The sequence below is a fragment of the Solea solea genome, chromosome 2 (assembly GCF_958295425.1).
Source record: "Solea solea chromosome 2, fSolSol10.1, whole genome shotgun sequence".
NCBI lineage: Eukaryota > Metazoa > Chordata > Actinopteri > Pleuronectiformes > Soleidae > Solea > Solea solea.
The window spans coordinates 32,940,961-32,964,631 of record NC_081135.1 but is presented as its reverse complement, the minus strand read 5'-3'; the positions used below and the strand labels follow the sequence as shown (position 1 = coordinate 32,964,631).

The window sequence follows — 23,671 nt, the reverse complement described above, 5'->3', positions numbered from 1 at the left end:
GAAATTTACCATATTTTTATTTACCAGATTTCTTTTTAATTGGTAAAATTGAGAAAAGGTATCATTCAGGAATCAATGTCCAGATTTGCCGTACACAGAACATTTACACTCTTGGTCTGCTGCAGCCTTCATCAACAACTCTGAACACACAATAACAGAAACAAAGAGTGAAATTTCACCAGGTGCTGTTGCATGCATGTTCAGGAGCGTGTACTTCACTTCAGGAAGTCCGAGACATCCAGAGAAGCACAATCGATGTCTCTGGCAGGCGCGCAGCTTAACACATGATCAATGGGGAACTGTCAGGTTGAGGAATGAAGAGCACGTCATGGTTATTCTCGTCATGCTGCACAGGGATGAGAAGGAAACACGGCTTTATAACGTTACATCGAGAACAGAGCCGAGGAGCGGGCGCTTTGTAGACGGCCTTTCTGTCAGAAAACATGAAGCTGTGACTTGCTGAAAACAGAGATCTTCTCAGATAAGTCTCAGGGGCCGTCAGCTGTTGGGGGAGGCAGTTTTTTTTTTTACACTTCTGCAAAAAGTGTAGTTACAATCATCATGTGCTGCATTTCCGTCATGGTACAGTTCAGTTTGGAATGGAAAAGCCCTGGGTCAGCACCTTTACTTGGTAGGCGGGATGTGCGCTGTGCCCAATGGCCAAGCCAGCGAGATACATAGCATGACATCGCACCAGTGCAACGGCAACGAACGATGTCAACAAACACAGCAGTCAGCAACACAACTGACAATAGAAGACATCCAGAACCTCTTTTTGTCTGCTTGGTTTGTGGCAGTTTGTCTCAACAAGACTTCAAGCTTTGTATGAGAACGAGCATTTGAAGAAAGACCGGTCACAAGGGAGTGATGTTTTTCTGTCACGCAATCAGCTGACGATCATGGGTTGCACCGTACCATTTTACCCTGGTACCCCAAGGGAAGGGTGCCAAAAATTGAATGGTTGTGGCCGGTTATTTTGGTACTAATTCTTATTATTTTAGATGTTCCTCATGAAAAGAAGCAGAGAAAAAAACGTTGTCGGAAAAAGTGAGGAAGAGGAAATGATCGCCGGCTCCATTGAAAACAAATGCACATGACCAGGAGAGGGAAAGGGAGGGGGGAGCGTTTTTACGACAATGGCGGTAGTAACGATAGACAATGGATGGATGGATGTTTACAGTGGTGTCATGAAAAGATATCACCCCCAATGAAATGTATCCAGATTTACAATCATGACTCTGTGCACCTCAGTGCTTCCGATCAACACAGAACCTGAAAATCACATTCTGGAACTCATTTGAAAAGGAACAACATGACTAAGGCAATCAGCAGGTCTCCAATGGGACAAAGAAAACTCGTCAATGCAGAGTGACACAGTTACACTTTTAAGTTTTAAAAGGCTGCCAGACATGGAGTTGAAGTGGACTGCAGAGAAAAATCACTGACGCCTTCATTTATTTCTGTCACACTTTCAATCATATAGCAAACAAAGACCCTGCACACTGACTGACTGAACATGTAATGATAAATGAATATGCAACATTTTAGTGGTTTATGGCAGTTGGAAGTCATCTTGTAGAGGACATGCAGATACAAAGACACACCAAACATTTACCAAACAATGATCAGGATTACTATTACTTTGGAATGCATCCATGTCATGTGTTGAAATGCTAAATGTGTTAGCATTCAAACAGATCAGGATATTATTGTGCGAGATTCCTTTCTGACCTCATACTGTGTTGTCAACTGTTGTATACATACACTGTAGTGAGAGTGAGCTCTGATAAGTGGAACACTAACTTTACTTGAACTTATTGACAGTACTACAATATTAAAGCTAGTGCCTGAAACTACAGGGAAGCTAGAAATTGCAGACTACACCCCAACCCTCTCCAATGGAAGCCAAGTTGAGGAAAGAGCACAGTGAGAACGGCATCGACTACATCACGTCTGAATCAACTGTAAAGAAAACACTAAACATTATCATGAGGAGCCATCCAATAACCATGAATTATTCTACTTGGTCCAAACGAAATGAATGGTCATGCTTATTACAGTATTATGAGAGCAACAGACACCAATATTTTCAACTTTACTTATTAATGACTCTCGAGACAGGAAGATCATTTAAATAAATTAAGATTAAATGTGTTTTAGAAACAAACTATGGACTCCAGCTTTAATCAAACAGTCTTTATGGATGAGATGTAGTGTAAGGAATGTGATTTCTATCTTATTTAATTAGCAGTCTCTATAAACGCTGTGATGCATTGAAATGGATACAATAATATATGCATTATTTAAGAGTCTTCATTTACAAATGTCATGGATATTTTTAATTGGGTTACCAAAAACTGTTGAAAACTGTTTTGTTTCTTCATTTAACTGTTTGCTTGTTTTGATTCTAATTAAAATACCAATTTAACTTAACAGCATTTATGTGCTTTTCCCCTGGTTGTTGCTGACTATCCTGCATAGATTTTGAATACTGCTTAATTGTTAACAACCCTCCAAGGAGTTAAGAGGAAAAAGCAGATAACGTGAACAGAAAGAAAACATTTTCTTCCATTAAGGTAAAACTGTTGCATGCCTTGGGCCCTGTTGTACAACACATGACATGACGTGATGTAATTGCCCTTTACATGATGGTTTTACAGAGGCTTTTAGAAATCAATAAGGTCATCGATACCTGGTGGTAATCTTAGATGAGACAAAACATGCTCATCCTCATCAAAATTATGTATATCCTCTTGACACAAACCTTCTTCCTGACACAAGTTTTTATCTACTACTACACTTTGACTGGAAATTATCCTGCGAAAGTTCCTAAATAAACGAAAAACAAAACAAAAACAAAAAAACAACTATAGCAAGGCAATCTATTACGATGGGGGTCACCGATTCCAGAGGCAGCGTTGCCATTTACAGTACAGCGTAGTTTTACAGAACGATGCTGATATGGCCCCCAACTGCGTGAGTGCAAGAGGAAGGGACATAAAAAATTCATTAGCAGATGGAAGGAGATGTCATATCGAATATGTAGCCTGCTGCACTGATGGCTAAGCTACTGAGCTGTATGAGGGTTGGTGAGGTGCATGGCTGCGAACTGGCGCTGTGGAACTGACCTGGGTGAATTCTAAATGGCACCATCACAGAAGACTCATCGGGAACTTACAGGGGGTCCAAAAATGATGTAGTTTATAATTTTTTTAAAAAGGGTAAAGATTTAATATGATTTGCTCATTGATGAAAAGCTACTATACATTTCTTCCGGGCTGCAGGATTTTGACTGAGACTTATGTCAAAGGAACAGTTATTTTTTTCCTCCCTCTGCTGCTAAATGCCGTTTTCATAAAACACGCACTAAAGCCAAATGTACACACAAACACACTCATGTCATAAATTAAATTCCATTAATTAAAAGGAAATGCAATGAGTAATGGAACAATTACGACTGCAGTAAATCAGGTTCAATTTCCACATCTAGTCGTTAACCTGTCCTTGAAGACCGTTTGACAGGCAGTGCCTTTGATTTATACAGAATTTACCAGGACTGCAACAGTTCATTGATAATTAACCCACAACTAAAATTAATCTGCAACTATTTTGGAAATCACTTAATCTGTGTGAGTGAGTGACTAACAAGTTCTTTGATTTAAACTTCTTAAATGTCAATATGCTCTGGTTAGAGAACGTCGTTATTTTGAGCATTGATTGATATTTTAGGGACTAAAAGAACAAAATAGATTAACTGAGGACATATTTCCAGTTATTTTCCAAATGTATGGAACAGAGTAAAGGAGAGTATGATGTATGACCAAGTGGCCAAAGCCTATCTGCACAATGCCAGGAATATCCTCTCTAGATAACATCCCTCCTCATCAAATATTTAAAGTCAGGAGGGGGGAAAAAATAGACTTAAATGCCAGAGGATTCACGGGGGGATTTAAAGACTGGGGGATTGTTGCTCATTATCTATCTAAATGTCAGTGAAATGTAAAAGCCTTGCGGTAGGACTTAAGTACTTCAGTCACTACACAAATGTTGCTTCAGGTCCTCTTCATTACCCTTTAATGTGTGTGTGGGGGTGAACTGTTGGACTACTATGAGACACAATCCATTAAAGTGGTGACACTGGAGGACGTGATGGCAGCCCAGTCACGCTGCGCTTCCTGTATGAAAAAGATTTAGGTTGGTATCGCAGTAACACGAGGCATCTCCTCTCTCAGATTTAACACACTGGGGAGGTTGCAAAGTGAAAGTAGTGGATTTAAGTTAACGCAGCAGCAGCAGCAGCCGGTGAGTCACCCGACGTCACATAAACACAGTCCAGAGATCTGGTAAGTGTGGCTTTCCGCTCCCACTCGATATCTGCTTGTCACCTCGTTGTATAATTACTGTCGCCGGATCATTTCATTGTACTTAGTTATTACTTAGCACCCACTAAATATAGCTTCCCCCAGGCAGCCAGTGTGATAGCACTGCGCAGTAAAGCCAGCTGTGGGTCGTTACATCCCGACCACCCCCCACCCACTCTAACTGCAGTCAGTCAAGACCTAAATGGATGATATGCCACTCAGTGAGTTAGTTTGTTTATTTTTTTTCCTGAAGATTTACTCAAGCGGGGACAGTGAGGGATTGGACAGGAGTTATTACGCTACTTTATTTTCTTCCAAACAGGGAATTATTATAAGCCTAATCGCTCTCGTAAGGATGCTCGGTGGGCCAAAACGCCTAAGCGGCAGATTTGATTACATTGAGTGGGGACTGTCTGTATTTACTGATTATTTTTTTTTAGGGAAATGTAATTTTTTTTTTTTTCCATTAGTGTTGGCGAATGGATAAATTTGGGTACAAATAAGCCACACTCGATTCTCAGTTGACATACCGGCGAGGATGACGCCTTCAGGCTTCACTTATTTAATGTAGAAGTTTACAGAAATGTCAAAGTGACCCCAGCAAAGTTTGTTCTCCAGGATTCAATTACAGGACTGTCGATCACACAAATCCATGAAATTATAAGTATGACAACATTCAAAAGCAAGCGAGTTTTTATGTTCAAGGGTTCTAAGAGTCTAAACTAACAGTATTTTATGTATTTGTAGATAATGCAACCCATGCTGATACAGTGAAATGTATGTAGTGAATAATTTTTGATGCCATGTTGTCCATTTCACTCTTCTTATTCACACAATACGTAATATTAATCTGCATAAAACAAGCTTTTTCTTTGAATATTAAAAATAGGTTGTGTGTCTTACTGTTATTTATTTTCTCTTGCATTCCTAAAAATAACTCAAGTCAGGGAACATGTTGTCATATATGCACTAAATCTGAAATCTTATAACAGCAACTGACTCACACGTCAAAATACAGCTGCAACTAATGATTATTTCCATCGTCGATTCATCTGTCGAGTATTTTCTTGATTAATTGAGCGATCATTTGGTCGATGTCTTGTTTTGTCTGGAAACAACATGATTTAATTTTAATTATTTATTTGTTATATGGAGCAAAGAAACCAGAAAATATTTTCCTTTTAAGAAACTGAAAAATCAGAAAAAGAAAGATGAAAACTTGTTGCTGATAAATTAAGTAACTGATTAAATCATTGCAGCCATAGTTCAAACACTCCTACATTTGTTTGTTTGGGTTTTTGCTCCGTGTTGTAATATGTCACGCCAGTTTAACTGAAACAATTTCACTCTTTACATTCCATCTTGTGCTGTGTGATAATAAAATTAAATCAAATGAAAATACGGACACATTTTTCATTATTAGATGAGGCTGTCTCGGTATAAGAGCGCAGTAACTTGTGAACATGGCTGCAAGTGGCAAAATAATTGAGAGAGTGCAATAACTAATCAGGATCGACTCCTTCAGTGACGTACAGTTACAGGATCGTCTTTGAAAACAGAACTGCTGTATGCTGTTGATCTCTTCTGAGAGCTTCATGGTAAACATATGCATGCTTCCGTTTGCATGTAGACCTGCCGATCATTCACAGGCGACGTCAGATCGCTCCTCTCCATATCGTCTTTTCTCTTTACAACAACTATTTTTGAGTTGCAAGCTTAAACGCACCTATACGTGGTTTGTTTTGGCATTTCGTACTCAATGTTTATCTTTATTTCTGTCATATGCATGTGCTAAAATAACAGCAAGAGGGGGGAAAAACACTGTGCTGCTGCTGTAAGCCAGAGCCGTCAGGACACTAACCCATTAATCCCATCATTCTAACAACTCTTATCAATTGCAGACACAGCTGCATGCAGTTTCTTATGTGTCCATAAATTTGCTCTTTATTTTAGGTTTTTACGGTGATACAGATTCCTGAGACAATGACGATTGTAACTTGTACTTAAATGTTGCATTCAAACTATAGTCAAATGAGTTCACACAATGCCTATTAAGCTCCATCCGACTCTCTCAGTGTTCCAAAATATAGCCGTGCTTGGATCGTCTGTAGCCTGGCAAGAATGTCGTGCTGCATACAGGAGGTCAAGACAGATGGACGCAACACTGGACACTGCACAAGTAAAGCGAGACAGCTGCAAACAGGTTGGATCATGACTGAAAACACTAATAAGAATGTTTCAGAAGGGAATTCTACTGCTTAAAAAAATCCGGTTGTTCAACCATCCACCTCTCACGTGCTGCCACTGTATACACACACATGCTCCCCCAGCCTGGTCTGATAGTATTGCTTGACAGAGCCAGTTTTCAGATAAAGGAAGCAGAATACAAAAGTGATACCAGCAAGCCCAAACAGAGGCAGAATAATATCAACAACAAACAACAAAAAAGTGAATTAAATCCCTAAAAGTTACACACTCAGGGTGAATAAGAACATTTTTCTTTGGCGTAAATCACACTATTCTTTATGGACTACAGTATATTTATCACAATAATTTATCATGCGGTGTGAACACAATAAAAAGGAAGTTACTGGCTGGATATGTAGAAAAATGTAAAAAAAAAAAAAAAAGTGCTTAATCTTACATTAAAGCAAATGTATCAAAGAAGTCAGAGGTCTTTAGTTGATCACCTATGACTAAGAATCCTTCCCCTTACCCTGAAGGTTGGCAGATTAAAAAATGATGAGGAAGAAAAGAAGCTGTGTGAATTATGTGTTTTCTGTGGAATTTATTATGAGCATTTTCTTCTGTACTGATCTTATTTTGAGGAATAAAGAATACCTACACTGAATGTTGGGCTGCAATGATTAGTCGATAAATAGATTAATTGGTTTGAGTGTGTTTCTAGATAATTACAACAAGCTCTGTTTTTTTTTGGACGTGAATATTTCCTGGTTTATTTGCTCCACATAACAAAGAGATCATTCAAACTGATTAAAACTGGTTTGTGGATGAAATATTTGATGAACATGATCATTTTGAGGCTTGGAAGACAGCAATCAACATTTTTCATAATTTTCTAACCAAATAACCAATTGAATCATCAAGAAAATAATCAATAGATTAATGATTATGGTTGATTGTGAAAACAATCACTCTTAGTTGACTATGTGTCTAAGACATGTCATGAGGGTTTAATGTTCATCCTGGATCTGAATATATATATATATATATATATATATACTGTATATATATATATATATATATATATATATATGTATATATATATATATATATATTTGTTTATGCATGAAGCAATTAAGAAATTGATCAATCATTCAGTGTAAACTATGTTCTACTTGCTTTATTGGTTTAATTTTATTTTTTGTTTTTGTTGTTTATGAACATTGCGTATTGTCTTCATTTTGTTTTAAATGGGTTTTATGAACAATTTTGTTCAAGTTATCTTGTTCTGAAGCACATCGGCACCCAAATTGAGAGTAAATTACAGATTTAACTCTTTAGTGTGTACATGTCACTTACCTGTGTAGTTAGACGTTAGCATCCGGTTGGTTTCATGTGGTGCAGCAGGTGACGATGGTGATTCGTCACGCAGTCGCGCGCGCTTTAAGAACATGTTCACTTGTGTTGTATCACAAATTCTTCAGAATTACGTTACAGCTTGTTTATTATTTTGCTACGTAAACTTCTAACTACAAACTAGCGCAACAACCTGCAATTAACTGTTGATTTTTTTCTTCTTCTTCTTCAGCCGCCATGTTGTTCCTCAGTGATTACACGTCACGTGACAGGCACCTGTGTGTTACCTTCAATGTCACTGGGATCTCCCAGTTTCTTTCTTTTTTCTTTAACTTACTTTTTCTTTGTCTCACGAATTATATATCATGTTCTACCTTGGTATAACACATTCCTTACTTACCCAGTCCACTTATTATTGTTATTATTAGTGGCAGTAGTGTTATTATTAGTAGTAGTTATAGTCGTAGTAGTATTGATTAGCGGCTAGCTTTATTTCTTCCAAGTAACTCTACATAAATTAGCTTGATTTAGAATATTTCATGTAGTATACAAGCACAAAACTGGGTCTAAAATTAATATAAGACTTGTTTACACACTGGACCTTAAAAAAGTAGTTAAATATTAAAGTATATTATATTTAATATTCATCATACGCATGATAGTCAACGTCTTTGTTGCTCCACATCTCACACTCACTGTTGTAATCTCATCATGGACAACATCTATAATAATGCTTATTATTTTTTCAGTTTTAATCTGTATTGTCTCATCCTCACAGTTTGGGCTTGATATATTTTCACCTGTTTCATGTCACTGTGTGAATCCTGCAAATAAGTGAGTCACTGCTTCTCCCCAGTGGACAAAAATAAAAATTAACTTGACATTAAAAACAATAATTGCCCTTCCAAAAAAATATAGATATCCAAGTATAATAAGCACTAACCACTAATGAGTCTCAGATACTAACAGGAGTGTCTCACCTTAGCTACTTGAAATTGTGGCCTTATAATTTTAAAAGAAGCACCAAATTAGGCCAACTCTGAATAAATCTAATTAATCTTCTTAATCAAGTATTATCTTGAAATGCCTCCATACTGCTACTGTACGTTAAAGAAGAGATTTAAGGGGTTTTTATAATCCATCGCCAAAAAGACTGGTGACCTAATTCAGTTAAAATCCACATTACTTGAAGATCTACAGCCAACTAATCAAGCTGCAGTTTTACACCCATGTTCCACACTCATATTCGAGTGAATACACTGAAATTATTAAAACCATTTCAATCCTTAAGTCTAACTCTTGGTGCTGGAAGGAGTAACATTTTCCTGCCTGGTCAAAAAAATGTCGCTGGTGTTTTCTTGGTTGCATCCCATGTGAATCAGATGTTCTTCTTAAATGATCGTGATTGACAGAAGCTGCCATAAGCTACACAAACCAGCAGACAAAAAGACCACAGTTGGAGGTGGCAGTGACCACAAGATTAAATAGAATGACTATATTGCTGCAGATTTACCATTTTCCAGTTCTACCACTGACTGACGTGAGGATTAAGCTGCAAACCATATACTGTACATCCGTCCATCTTCGACCGCTTTATCCCACATGAGGGTCCCGCTGTGCCAATCTCAGCTGACAGGGCGATAGGCCAGTCCAGTCCATCACAGGCCCACACAGAGACAAACACCCACTCTCATAATCGCACCTATGGTCAATTTAGAGCGTCCAATTTACCTAATCCCCATATTGCATGTTTTTTGAAATGTGGGAGGAAACTGGAGGACCCGGCGGGGAGAACCTGAAGCCAACCATGAAGTGAAAATAATGTATATATATGCAAACTCAATGGGAAAATGAACCTTTTTCCTGGAGGTCTTCAGGTCTTCATCAGTCGAAAAATGGACACCAGTGTGATGGACAGCTGGTTTTGTCCAGGAGCTTGGTTGCAGGTGACGATAGGTTGACACTCGCTGCAAACAGACTCACTGTATAATACCTGTTCAACTGCAACAGTACCATTACATATATGTATTTTTTTGGGACATTTTTTGGGGATATTAATTTCCCCATTTTGGGGATATTTATTTATTTATAGTGTAAGGTTATCCAATTTTTCTCCATGAGGGCCAACAGTACATAAACACAGTCCAATAGAACGGAGGTGATGATTTAAGTGAATTATCGTACAGATGCTGAAGATTAATAGATGATGTATGACCAAGGTGTCACCGGAGAAGCAGATTTGTGGCCGAGTCGGTGCAATTTAATCCCTGTGGGCAGAACATAAAGCTGCTGGTCAGAGCTGCAGGAGTGAAAGCATCCAAGGTCAATCACAACCACGAGATGGTTCCATTTGTTTCAACATCATTCACCACGCTGCATACAGGCTTGTTGTACAGTACGTCACGTTAATGCTGTGGTTGAAAAAGACTTTAATTCAGTGCTTGGGAGAAACAGTACAGCACATTTTTGTTATAAAATAAAAAATAAAAATGGACATCCACAGGTTCAGTCAACACATTTAGTAGCACTAAGACCAAGTTAGTCTCTGAAATTCAATGTGAGGCTTTTTTTTTCTATTCCCTAGACCATTAGCACCAGAATCATTTCCACGCAACTCACTGCTTTCAATTTGAGTTTGAATTTTGGGTGAAGTAAAAGCATCTTAAGTCACAGTAACAGTTACAGTCCATATGTGAGGACTGATGCTTATATATATAAAAAAAAGAAGTGGTAAACATGTGTATGAGTGTATTGCATGATGCAGTCCTGGTTCTGTAAAAAGGAACAGTTTCTGATCAGAAGCTCTTTTGAAAAACAAATAAAAAATGTAATTCTCTGTGCTGTGCTAGAATATAAATGAGGGTATGGAGCTTTTTTTTTTTCTGAATTTTTTCCCCGAATCATTTTCTTTTTAACTCATCCTTACATAACTTCATTTAAAAATAAATATCTATTATCATCTTTAAAATTTAAAATAATCCTTAAAAGTCTGCTGTACCCCGTCATAACCCACAATTCTAAAGATGCAATTGTAAAAAAAAAAAAAAAAAATATATGGAAATGATCCATACCTAAAAATTAAACAAAAACAGGATGGATATAGCAATTTTAAAAACAATTCAAAATGTAAAACATTGATAACATCAAATAAAAATAATAAAGAACATACAACAAACATGTAATATACAGAATAAAAAAAAAAAAAAAAAAATGGATACAATTTGAGAATGTGTTAAACTTCTCTGCTGTTGTTCCACCTCTTAAAAGGAAAATATTTGCCAGTGCCCGAAGAAAAAGGAGCAGTCCGCCGCTCTCTGTTCAACCCAACTCTTTGGTGAGGGGAGGAGCAGACGATGCAAAGTGTCTCTGCCGGGGCAAAGAGCGGCGGGACCAGTTCATCAGACGCAGCGTGTTCACAGCGAGTGTGAGCAGGGAATCTGCTGCTTGGACACTAAAAAACTGTGTTTAAGAGGGGCCCAGAATAAAAAAAACAAACAAACAAACAAAAAAGGATGGATGGATTTATTTTTTGGACTGTGTGATGAAGGCATTCTCAATGCAAAGGACGATGTATGAGCCGGAGCAGCTGCTGGACGTCTGCTGCAGGACATGGCCGCTCTGGAGCGCTGATGCCAGACCAGTGACCGCGCGGTCACCTGCTCGCCATGTTTCACAGTAGTGGTCTGTTTGCCGGTGGCCTTTGTTGTCCGATCCGTGCCAGACCATTTTCTCTGGCCTGTGGCAAAACAAGGAAACCAGCGGGAAGGTCAGAAAATGTGGAATTATACACTGCATATGCTTCACATTAGGTGTTAATTCAATAACTGTATGTACTACGATATAATTTTCTTCAATTTAAGTAAATTATGACATAGTTTATACAATTTTGACATTATTATGAATGTTTTACCTCAAATGTGAGAAACGTTTCACTGTTTAACTGATCTTTCACTCAGTAGACAGACTTTTATTGTGATAATCATCAATATCTACTGATTGTGATGATATTTTTGCATATATGTTCCTATTGTATAGGTAAATAGTAGGGCTGAAACAATTATTATTAATCGATCACCAAATTAATTGTCAACTGTTTGGATAATCGATTACTTGGGTGCTTGAGTGTTTTTTGTAAGAACCAAAACAATTTTTGTGATTTTTCAGCTTTTAAATGTGAATATTTTCTGGTTTCTTGGCTCCTTATAACAAAAGAAATCATAAAAAACTGAATAATTTTTGGTTTGTGGACATAACAAGACATTAGACAGCATCATTTTTTCTTTTCCTAGCGATTACTCGATGAATCGATTATGAAAGTGATCGTTAGTTGTAGCCCTGAAAACTGTAGACTGTAAGTAAATGTCTCACAATGGACTTTTATATGAACATGAATGTCCTCTGAAAAGGTTTGCATGTATACTTGAATATTGCCCGATTTGCCTACAGTTGGGCTTGGATGACTTCCCTGCCCCACAAATTCTATTAAAACCCAAATTTGACATCTCGCACTCATCTCACATGGTCACGTATCATTGATCTAGGACCATAGACTGAGGTGACACAAGTCTGATTAGAATCAGTGGATTGATGATCAGATTTCTGTGTCCTGGAAAAATGTGATCTAAGTTCGACGTTAAAAAAAAAAAAGGTAACATGGTAACATGAACAGCTCTGTTTGGTATTGTGCCGTATTGGTGTTTTTGACACACTCACCACGCGCTGTCCCTGACGATGTCTCTGCCATCAAAGGAGTAGATCGGTATATTCTCACTCATTTTGCTCGCATCGTCACCGAAGAGCGAGTCCCAACTGTTAAACAATACTTGGTCCTGAAAGGAGGAGACAATATACAATAATTTGTGAAGACATAGTAGTAAAACACAAAAAACTCTCCTGGAGCCAGTGTTTGTTTCCCAGCAGCTACATTTTACACACTGTACCTTTAAGTGATCTACACAGCCACAGGGATTCATTAAATCATGTCAAATGTTCCTGTTCAGCCTTCATGGGCCGACCACTGAAGTGCAAACAGAACCACCAGTGTCCCATCGCCGCCTATGACTCAACAACATCTCACCTTGAGATTCAGGATGGGGAGGTTCTCCCTGTCGGACCTGCGGACGATGGTGTGCAGGTCCTGGAGCTTAGAGGACAGGAACGCTCTGAAGGTTCCCTTCAGGCCCACAGCGCGGGCCTGCTGGAAGCACAGGAAGTCTGCCCCGCGGATTCCTCGCATGTTACCAGTTTGGGGGGCGTTCAAGGCGATGAGATGCAGCTGTGGAAAGACACGTTGATATTAGACATCAGTCACATAACGCTCTGACTAAAGCCGCCACATGAACAACTAAATTAAAAGCTTACTATTTTGTTTTGTACTATAGATTATTTGAATCATGCCTCTGTAATATTTAGGGAAATACTTGATCCAATAGTCTTGTGTTTTAAACAGAGCAGTGTTTTAAAAGACTTCTAGAAGATACTCTTGGCTACTTTTTTGGCGATGTTATTATTCTGCCTCTAACCCTTCAAGTGAAAACCAGCTGTCAAGCAATACTATCAGACCTGATAAGGGGGTGGTTGTGTGTATACACCAATATAGACGGGAGTAAGACGTGTTTATATCCCATCAAACTGCTGTGTGACTGGATTTTACGAGCAGCGGAATTCAATTCTATAACTTTTTGTAGAAATGTCTTTGTGTTTTCAGTCAGTTTACAACCATCTTGCTTCACTAGCCCAATGTTGCTGTTGCCTCTGTCTGTCTTGACATCAAAACAAGAATCCCTTCCTCTGTGCAGCTCAGTAATGTAGTATCTAAACATGTCTATAGCGAGAACCACAGATTTACATATGACAAAGTTGGAAAATGACCTGCTACTACTCACTCCTGATACTGATGCTGTGTGCACATGTACTCCAGGCTGTGGCAGAGGCACGCTGGGTCGTCTCTGTGGCGTGACTGGGAATCTGTTCTCCGTCCTCTCGGTGACTAATGTCCCATCCGTGTGGCCGGTGTGTCTGGGATCTGGGAACCTGGGGTCGTACTGTGGGGGGAATCTGGGATCTGTAGGCGGCCGCGGCGGAGGCTCGATGGGACGTATGGAGGAGCCGCCCTGGGAGTAGTGACCGGCTCCGTTATTTTGGGACTGGTCCTGGGACTGAGGATACAGGATCACAGGCGGGGGCTGGACCTCTGCCACCTCGTTCTCCTGTGAAGAGAAACCAGTGAGAAAAAGAGGGTTAAAGTCTATTTTTGTTATCTTCTCTTTTGTTTTGTTTTCGTAGAGTTTACTTACCAGATCTCTAAAGAAGGGTTGGTACACTCCCAGCTGAGAGAGGAGGGAAATAAAGTTGTTCATCATGGAAAACACTTTGTGACATCACAACTGTTTCACAATACATACAAGATACTTTGTTACAGGGGACACCTTACTCTATCTTTTTTATATTCAAAAATGTAAATGTTTTCAGGCATGTCGTGTAGAAGAGTATGTGAATATGAATAAAACATTTACATTTGTCATAATTCAGTGAAAGTTTTGCATAACCTTTCAACATAAATTAAGAAAAAGCTTGAAGTGAAGAATTACAATAAGCTGCTGCACAATAAATAGGTGAGCAGAAACAGCAAAATGTGTTCAACTCATTTGAGTTACGGGTGCAGGTTATTAAAATACTAATATTTTGGGGACTGTAGCTCTCTGTGTTGATATTCTCCCTTCAAATGAGCACAAAACAGACACAATCCAAGGAGAACATCCGAGAGGACGGCCCCGTTCTCTCTGAACTACTCTGTGATTAGTCAAAGTCTCCCATGATGATGTAAAATAATTTGCAGAAGCTGTAAATCATCGCAAATCATAGTATAAGTGTCATAATAATAACACCGTAACAATTCTGGCTACAGTTTCTTTAGATTACTACCAATAAGGATGGCTGCCAGAATGCTACATATTTATTCATTAATCTGCGTGTATCTCTGGTTGTGTGAAGTTATTTTGATGTATTTTTTTTAAAAAAATGCAACAGAATAAAAGGAGCAGCTTTAAAAGTTGGGCTGTATTAAAGTTCCATGGTATTTACCACTGCTTTAGTAACCACCTTAAGCTATGAGTTAAAAATTCAAAGCACTTCATTAGACGACGAGGAGAGAGAAAGGAAAAAGCAGATCGCCGTACCATGACTTGTCGCAGTCCATCGCGTACTCTTAAATAGAGGTCTGCTTTGTCGATGATGTAGATGAGGCTGCCCTCTGACTGACGTCTGGCAGAGGCAATCATGGTGTCATAGGATCTCAACACTATGACCTGTGGAAAAACACATTTCATAGAGGAGGTAAGAATATTTTCTTTCCTGGAAAATTCTTCTGTGATTTATTTGATGAACTTATTGCAAGTGTCTGCTGAATATTCACATTTATTAAAACAGAGTGATGGCACTTACACTAGAGGAGTGACCAGGAGTTCCAGGTGGACCTGCAGGGCCTGGAGGTCCAGGGATATTGACGGCTTTAAAGCAAAACAAAAGCTTGTTAATGATAGCATGTAAAAAGTCACCTCTATTTTAAGTGTAGAAGGAACTGCATGAGTGCACTTACAATGATTTGGCCTGTATGCTCCAGGAGAAGAGCCTGGAGGTCCTGGAGGTCCAGGTGGTCCAGGAGAACCTGGGCGTCCATCATAACCTACGCCTGTTGGCCCTGGTGGACCCTGGGGCCCAGGGGGTCCAATAATGGAATCTCCCTTTGGACCCTTACAATAGAAAAAGAGATGTTTTACAAGGTGCAGTGTGTAATATTTGGGAGAAATTGAATATACTATAAATTCTGAATACGTCAGAATAAGTGTATCAGCACTTTATAATAATTTAAAAAATTATTGGGTTTTTCAGAGCAAACTGTGACGCAAATAAATGGCAGAAAAGTGAAAATGATTTGGAGGTGAATTTCTATGCACTCAGTTCACATCAAGCATGATGTGATTAAGTGAATATATTATAAAGACCAGGGGGGGAAAAACAGCTGGAGTCAGCGTCTAGCAATGATGAGCTGACGTGCCGTGATTTTACTGAATATAAAGAAAAAGAAAGGAAATACCTGACACAGCTGACACCGAAGAAGAGTGGAGAACTCGCTCGGTTCAGGAGCGTAAACTTTAGCACTTTAGCACTGAAGAAGGGACTCTAAGAACGTCTGTCAAACGGTGTGTGTGTTCAGTAGGGTGAGAGGTGCCTGTTGACAGACATCTACAGATGTCCTCACAGATGTTCTATGTGGTCTAAGTGTAGGCTTTGGCCCGGGAATGCTCTATGGACTGAATCCAGGTTTCAAAAATATCAGTAAGTTCAAATTAATTGCACAAAAGGAAACGTGTCTTGTGTGCAAAGGCTCGCAGAATAAGTCTTTTACATACAAAAGCCACAATCTTGTTACGCTAACTGTGCAAATCAAGGTGAACAACATCCTTTTGGAATATAAAGGCCACCGTAGTTCCCTAGTGCGCTTGGGAAGAGGGCGGGTTTAGCTTGTAACAGTCTGGATTTACACTATTTGATGTCACTCATTCTTAAACATTGGGGATTAAACAAAACTTTTTGATTATTTATATTTAAAAACTGTTTATATGCTGAGCGCAGGTCGTTTTTGGACTTTCTCGAACACAACGTTTTACTCTCAGTACTCACTGTTAGGCCTGGTTTGCCGGGAGGCCCCGCTGGGCCCTGGGTTCCTCCAAAAAGTGGGTCATAATATCCACCACCGGGCTCTCCCTTTGCTCCCTTCACACCTGCTTCACCAGTCTCTCCCTTCATTTCATTCTGTTGGAAACAGTTTAGACATTAGAGTCGTTTTCTTCCAGTCCCTCATCAAACGAATGCACCTGGTGGTATTGCCATTTTCTTGTTTACCTTGAATGCATAAATATCAAAATTTGAAGCTGTTCCTAGTGGGAAAAGAAACAGATATTTTAGTAACTATGACTTCAAAGCAGCCACTTGTATGTAATAATGATGCCATGAAAAGGGGTAAAGATTTACCTGGGATTCCTGGAATTCCTCTGTCGCCTCTGTCTCCTTTTTCCCCCTTAACTACAACAAAACATCACATTCATCACTTCAGGTGTATCGGACAAACTGTGCCGTCATATATATATATATGATAGTGGTGACAATGTTTTATCAGGACATTCTCCATAAATCTGGTAAGACTTGACAACTTAATCGCTTGACAATTAAGCGTACAAAGGATTTCCTCCAGGCTGACGAGGCTGGATCAAACTGAAGTTAAGCCAAAACTAAAGGCTTTTTTCTTTTTAATCTACTTATCTTTTCCATTCTGAAAATCTGTCAGTCTTACATTATCATGTCTTTGGTGTTTGTGTATGTGTGTGTGTGTGTTAGAGGAGGCTATACCTTGGTAATTCCTTGAAGTTTCATCATAGCGCTAAAAACAGAGAGAGAGAAAGGCTTGATGACACCAGAAGCAACAGAGTAAATATCTTAGATAAAGTCAGAAGCTTACATTTAAACTATGCAAGGAAACATTAGGCTTGAAAGATGATTTAAATATAAAATGGTTGTTGCATGAGACAACTCACATTGAAGCGATCAAGAGGAATGGGAGGTCCAGGAGGTCCAGGTAGCCCAGGCGGTCCTGGAGGACCAGGGACACCCTGATAAAAGCAGAATTATTCAGTCTTCATATGAACACCAGTTACTCAGCACTATCCAGCCAAACCAAAAGTGTCTTTTCACTGATTTCATGACACATTTTTTTGCCTGAGGGCGAAACAAGGTGGTGTCAGATTGTGTTTATAATGCTAATACTTACTGGGTAGCCATAGCCAGCGCCACCTGAAGACTCTCCTTTCTCACCCTTATATCCATTTACACCAGGGCGACCCTGATGGGAGAAAGTCATTGATTACACGATTGCACTGAAACCATGAGGCTAAAATGCATCAGCATGAAAACTTGTCCTAAAAAAACCAAACTTGATTTATCCAAAAACTCTGAAGCTGAGCGTCCACTGGTTTTAATGGCACAGCACGTACTGCATATACTGTATATGTATGAGAAGAAAATCATGTCAGATGATCTGTGATAAACAGCTGATTCTGGACGAACTACTCATATTGTTGATCATGTTCTAGCGAACCTTTAGTCATAAAATATAAATACAACACTACATGTTTGACCATTTATTTTTGAATATTTTGGAGAAAGCAGAGCATCCCTTGCTGTCATAAAACCAAAATAGATGTTAGAGAGACTGATGAGTTCAAGAGCCTTCTTGCCCTGTCACTGAGTTTGGTCACTGAGTCCAAACTTTTATCCTTTCATGAAGTTGCTGCTCTCCTGGGAAAACTCCAGACTGTAGAACTGGTTTTATATCCCTCATCTCCGCCTCGCCACAAAATGTGATCATGGCGAAATGACAGTAACTTGGACCACCAGAGCAAAGTCAGTAAAAGAGAAATTTCATTTGTCAAATTTTTAAAAGAAATTCTCAATAAAATGTAAAAACATACACTCCCGTGGGGGTTTGTCAGTGTAGAATGATAAATATAAATGATCTTTCAATCGTTGAAATTTAAACTGTGCAGGTGCCAGTGTAAAATAAAACTAGAAATGTAATATTATATTCATGAGGAAATAAACCAAAGTCAGACACCAAGATACAGTAGATTCACTTACAGGTCTTCCAGGCATTCCAATTTCACCCTTGATGCCAGGAGGCCCGTACTGGCCCTACAACAATAAATAATGGAATAGAGGACAATATTAGTAACAATAACAGTGTTGGTACATCTGAATATCTTAGATAGAAATGCTTAGACACTTACAGGCGGTCCAACAGGACCAGGAGATCCATGGTCTCCCTGTGGGTGTGAGGAGAGAGGGTGATTAGTTACTGTAACTGTAACAGAGCAAATATGATTCTTTTTTTCTGAGAGACTCACCTTCAAACCTCTTAATCCGTCCAGATAATGAAGATTTCCGTCAGGTCCGACGACGACGCCTGGCTCACCTTTCTCACCCTGAACGCAGAGAGCGGCAGAGTGACACACGAGACAGACTTAATGACATGTTGCACTGAAGAGGAGTAAGTCTAGATTAATGGTTTGGCAATAACCAAAGTTTACCTTCACTGCGTAGCCAGGCAGACCAGGGTCACCTCTGTCACCCTTTGGTCCGACGGGACCCTGCAGGATGAAAAATGGAAACGTGACATTCATAAACAAACTCAGCTGAATAATAATTTGTTCCTCTAGATTAGTCCAAGCTACAATAATCCTTCATTGTAGTGGATTTATCCTGTACAAGGTTGTTTGTGCAGTGCAGTGCTAATATCATAGCAACTGTAGCACAGAGGAGAATGAAGAGTGGACGCCAAATGCTGCCATACATTTTTATGAGCTATTATAGGTCATTTAAGAAAAGGTCGGAGATCCAAACATGAGCTTTCACAAAAAGCCTCATGAAGCTGATCACTATAATAAGCCTCAGAGCAGGGGTGTCAAACTCAAATGACCTGGGGGCAAATGAGCATATAGTCTGGTCAAGCGGGGGCCAACATAGAGGAAAAAAAGTGGAAAAAACAACTATTTAGTAGCCGGTGGGCAATATAAGATATTCATTATGATATTAGACAGAATTGCATTAAAAGTGCTTGTTTTGATATAAAATGATTCACAATAAAAACCTATTTATGATGCACAAAAACAGAGAATTAAATTGAAAATTAAGCAAATGACGAGGATAATTGTGATTAAAACAGCTTAAATATATGTAATTTCATGTTGAGTGTAATACATTTAATAAAGCAATGATAACAACCAAATGTCTTATTATTATTATAATAAAAATATTGCCGGCAAATACATTTAGTCTAATATTCTATCTCTATTCCAACACCTTGCACAGTGGTGGGCGGGCTGCATGTAATCGATTGGAGGGCCACATGTGGCCCCCAGACCAACAGTTTGACACATGTGCCTTAGAGCTTCATAGTTGTGTAAATATAAACTGTGCTTACAGAGAGCAGGACTTCTTATACACATGGGGGACAGGACTTCAGTGAAAAGGTCTGGGCAGAAATTATGGCCACTCTGTGTTGTTCTTTTTATATGCTGTCGAAGCCTGTGTAGCTCAGTTGGTAGAGCATCAGACTTTTAATCTGAGGGTCCAGGGTTCAAGTCCCTGTTCAGGTGCTGTACTCCTCTTGTGGAGTCACCATACAATGAGTGATCTGGTGGGGAGGTATGTAATCTAATTTACACAGGTAATGTCATTATGACCTGGGATCTCATACAACAAACAGACAAGCCCAGCATTCAAGTAAAATGCCAAATGATAGCAGGAATTAAAATACTAAAAAACAGAAACAAGTTGACTCATTTCAAATCAAGCTGCACAGCCTCAGATCCTGCTCTAATGTTTTCCACGTTAAAGGGGACTGAGGAGGAAAATGCCTTTTGATGAGCTCTGTACGTAATGAGGGGAAGCTGAATGTCTAAAGGCTATAAATCCACTGTTTGCGTGACACGTTGTAAGATAAATAATGTTTGTAGCAGACATTTATAAATGAAGAATAATAAAGGGAGTTATTGTTGATAATAAGCTTCATATATACAGTATAAGGCTATAAAACACAGACGTAAAGTATCACAAGGAAACTTACAGGGAATCCAGCTTGACCAGGCAAACCAGGTCCACCCTGTACAGGAAAACGAAGCATGAAGCCATAATTCAACAACTTTACACAACATTTCAATCAGTTTAATCAGATCAGACGTTATTGAGAACATGCTAATTAATCTTTATAGCTACTCCAAACAACCAAGGACACGTTGATTGCATGTTTCACCATGTGGTATAATTGTGTCATTTCCCAGTTAATCAACCACTTTACAATAATTATAATCGCTATATCAGTGTTACACAGAGGAACACTTCTGTGCACAAATGACCGCGTCGCATTTGCACTCGAGACGTTATGTAATCGTGCAGATGTGAATTCATACCTGAGGCCCGACACCGCCGACCACACCGTCTAACTACAGGGACACAAACAGAAAGAAATACATTAGAATAAAGAATAAAAAGAATAAATTAAGATAAGCTGCAAACTATTTTGAGTATTCTGTGTGTTGTTATCTGAACTTTGAGGAACAAACTGGAGCTCACGTTAATCTATTTCCTTACAATACAAAGTTGGGTTTTTTTGCAGGAGTAATAAATGACCATATGATTTAATATTACTCACATTGCCAGATGTGGAGTAGATGATTTGTCCTGGAGGTCCAGGGGGGCCTGGTGGACCCGCAAGTCCGGTTCCATCTCGACCTGCTTCACCCTAAAACCATCACACCACATCAAAAACAAACGAAAAAGAGATCCAAGAATTATTATCACCAGCTTATCGACACTTTGCTTATTGCATAAACAAACAGATATTCAGGGTTTGAGATGATACTCACCCTCTCTCCTTTGTCACCTTTGTCACCCCTTGGCCCCTACGCAATTCAAGAAGATTTACACAGAAAAATAATTTAATAAAGATCCACATTCCACACTTTTCCTAACAAGCTCAAACAAATAATCGTGCAAAGTTACTCTGTTAACTCACAAACATGACATGCTTTGATAACACTGTGTCCTCACGTATCCAGTGGTGCATGATGTATTATTTTTTTTAATGTGTGGGCCACATTCAGAGGGGACATGACTTCGCTTTTTTTTTACCTGAGGTCCAGGGAAGCCATCCAACCCAGGTTGCCCATCTCGTCCAATAGGACCCTCAATGCCCTTCTGACCTGGCAGGCCGGGGAATCCAGGTTTACCCTGAGGAGTAATGGAAAGACCCACTTAAATTCCTCTGTTTTGTTTCAAATTCAACACCACAGCATATTGTATTTTAATAATTATATTTTGGAGCAGAACGTGAATTTAATTGTCTAAACAGGGACATGGGCCAAACCAAACTTCTACAGCTACATTGCTAATGTAGCTTTTTAGTATTTCATCTCTATTCGTTTGACAACAAAGGGCTTCTTACTTTCAGAATATAATATCCACAACAAGATCACATTCATTATTTACTCACCGGAAGTCCAGGTAAACCAGGCGGACCCTGAAAGCACATAACATATGTATAACTTCATTGTGTATTTGAAAGTTCCAGCAAAAAAAAAAATTCTGGTTAAATAAGCAAGTATATACCTGTATAAAATATTGATTTAGGATATTACAGGATATTAAATCTCATTTAAGTTGCTACGTAGCTCTGACCTGTTTTCCTTCCTGTCCTCGGCCACCGGAATGTCCGTAGGTGAAACCGCCACCAGAGCCTTCCATGTCATCCTTCAAGTGACAACAAAGATTTTAAGACAAACAAAATGATGATGTACAGTTTATTTTTAACAGGACTGGTCGTGTAAATGTTCACCACCCAAACCCTGCGAAAGAACTTACAAAGCCAACGCGATAACTTGGTCCAGGAGGTCCGGGAGGCCCAGCTGGCCCAACTGGTCCCATCGGTCCTGGCAGACCAGCCAGTCCAGTCTGTCCTGCAGTTCCAGGTAAACCAGGGTCTCCTTGAGCTCCCTGTAGGAAGATGAAACAGAAGTAAAATCAGCATGTACAAACAATAACAAAGGATTATAGTGAAGTGCAAAACTATTAATGCCCGTGTCATGCACCAGTTAGTAACCAGCACTAGTAATATTCAAGAGTTCAAACAAACACTGCACAGACAATCACACTCGTTTCACTGGGGACCAAATATGTCAATGGAGGTTAAGTCAAACCACAGTCAGATTAAACTTCACATCTTCAAGTACTGTATGCAGCTGACAGTATTTGACAAACGTCTGTACTATTATTATTATTAGACGACGCAAATCCCCTTTTTGATATTTGACGTGTACCTGCAGATGGGGAGGCTTAGGAGAGTGGGAGTAGGATAAATAGTGAGGCAGCAGATTGGTAAGAAAAGAGAAGTAGGAGTTTGGCTGGAGAGATGAAAGGATGGGAAACAATTGAGAACGGGGTGGATGAAAAGTGAGCATCAGCAGCAGCATTGACTTTATTTATAGATATAGGATTATATCGAATAAAGTCTCCACTGCTGGTTGCAGCACAAGTAGAAAGTCACCTTCTGTCCCAGTGCTCCTGGAAGACCCAGCTCGCCCGAATCACCCTAGTGTTGGGGAAAGAAGATGCTGTCAAACTGAAATTCACATTCTCTTCACTTTCTAATAGATAAATACTAGTATATATACATGTGTTTATACATATATATACATATATATAAAGTTATACAGTAAATGCAATGCATATTTTCCCATTTTTCAAGAATATATCGATATGAAATAGAATCATGTGGACGTGGGCCCTATGAATGCCTCCGTGGTTGTGCTTGTGCTTGTGACAAGAACCAGGAAAGATGTGAACAATTCTCTGCGGACACGTAAGGCTGAAAGAATGGAGAAAACTTCAGTGGGCTCCCGACTTTGCACTCATGGGATTTTATTACAGTATGTACACCTGTTCAGCTGCTTCGTGAAGCATATTTCTAACAAGCCAAACACATGGCAGCAACTCAGTGCAACTTTAGACATGTCCACATGGTCAGGATGAGCTTCTGAAGTTCAAACCAGGTATCAGAATGGGGTGGGGAAAGGTGATTTAAGTAACTTTGTACGTGGCATTGAAGCTGGTGCCAGACGAGCTGGTCTGCTATTTCAGAAACTGCTGATCTACTGGAATTT

General features: G+C 39.3%; 2 protein-coding genes and 1 non-coding gene across 6 annotated transcripts in view; 1 reads left to right on the top strand and 2 right to left on the bottom strand.

Moving 5' to 3' along the window:
• Positions 1 to 8,139, bottom strand: part of pcbp3 (poly(rC) binding protein 3) — a 61,897-nt gene extending 53,758 nt beyond the window's left edge. Inside the window, exon 1 of the mRNA XM_058622472.1 lies at positions 7,905 to 8,139. The gene's annotated coding sequence lies outside the window, so the exon portion shown is untranslated. The remainder of the gene's footprint in view (positions 1 to 7,904) is intronic.
• Positions 8,140 to 10,313: 2,174 nt separating this feature from the next.
• The window catches only part of col18a1a (collagen type XVIII alpha 1 chain a), a 70,914-nt gene continuing 57,556 nt past the window's right edge, over positions 10,314 to 23,671 (bottom strand). For all 4 annotated transcript variants that reach the window (XM_058619572.1, XM_058619550.1, XM_058619565.1 and 1 more), the window contains 27 exons: positions 23,056 to 23,100; positions 22,374 to 22,505; positions 22,191 to 22,262; positions 22,006 to 22,032; positions 21,645 to 21,743; positions 21,380 to 21,415; positions 21,166 to 21,255; positions 20,924 to 20,956; positions 20,581 to 20,616; positions 19,043 to 19,102; positions 18,860 to 18,937; positions 18,743 to 18,778; positions 18,594 to 18,647; positions 17,728 to 17,799; positions 17,495 to 17,569; positions 17,310 to 17,340; positions 16,935 to 16,985; positions 16,806 to 16,840; positions 16,584 to 16,715; positions 15,499 to 15,652; positions 15,345 to 15,409; positions 15,080 to 15,208; positions 14,198 to 14,230; positions 13,787 to 14,110; positions 12,979 to 13,176; positions 12,615 to 12,730; positions 10,314 to 11,637 (listed from right to left, as the gene is read on the bottom strand). In XM_058619572.1, the coding sequence (XP_058475555.1) occupies positions 11,424 to 11,637; positions 12,615 to 12,730; positions 12,979 to 13,176; positions 13,787 to 14,110; positions 14,198 to 14,230; positions 15,080 to 15,208; positions 15,345 to 15,409; positions 15,499 to 15,652; positions 16,584 to 16,715; positions 16,806 to 16,840; positions 16,935 to 16,985; positions 17,310 to 17,340; positions 17,495 to 17,569; positions 17,728 to 17,799; positions 18,594 to 18,647; positions 18,743 to 18,778; positions 18,860 to 18,937; positions 19,043 to 19,102; positions 20,581 to 20,616; positions 20,924 to 20,956; positions 21,166 to 21,255; positions 21,380 to 21,415; positions 21,645 to 21,743; positions 22,006 to 22,032; positions 22,191 to 22,262; positions 22,374 to 22,505; positions 23,056 to 23,100 (2,427 nt within the window). In that variant the 3' untranslated portion in view covers positions 10,314 to 11,423. The remainder of the gene's footprint in view (positions 11,638 to 12,614; positions 12,731 to 12,978; positions 13,177 to 13,786; positions 14,111 to 14,197; positions 14,231 to 15,079; positions 15,209 to 15,344; positions 15,410 to 15,498; positions 15,653 to 16,583; positions 16,716 to 16,805; positions 16,841 to 16,934; positions 16,986 to 17,309; positions 17,341 to 17,494; positions 17,570 to 17,727; positions 17,800 to 18,593; positions 18,648 to 18,742; positions 18,779 to 18,859; positions 18,938 to 19,042; positions 19,103 to 20,580; positions 20,617 to 20,923; positions 20,957 to 21,165; positions 21,256 to 21,379; positions 21,416 to 21,644; positions 21,744 to 22,005; positions 22,033 to 22,190; positions 22,263 to 22,373; positions 22,506 to 23,055; positions 23,101 to 23,671) is intronic.
• Positions 20,038 to 20,110, top strand: trnak-uuu (transfer RNA lysine (anticodon UUU)). Its single transcript has one exon. It is a non-coding gene; the product is annotated as a tRNA-Lys (tRNA).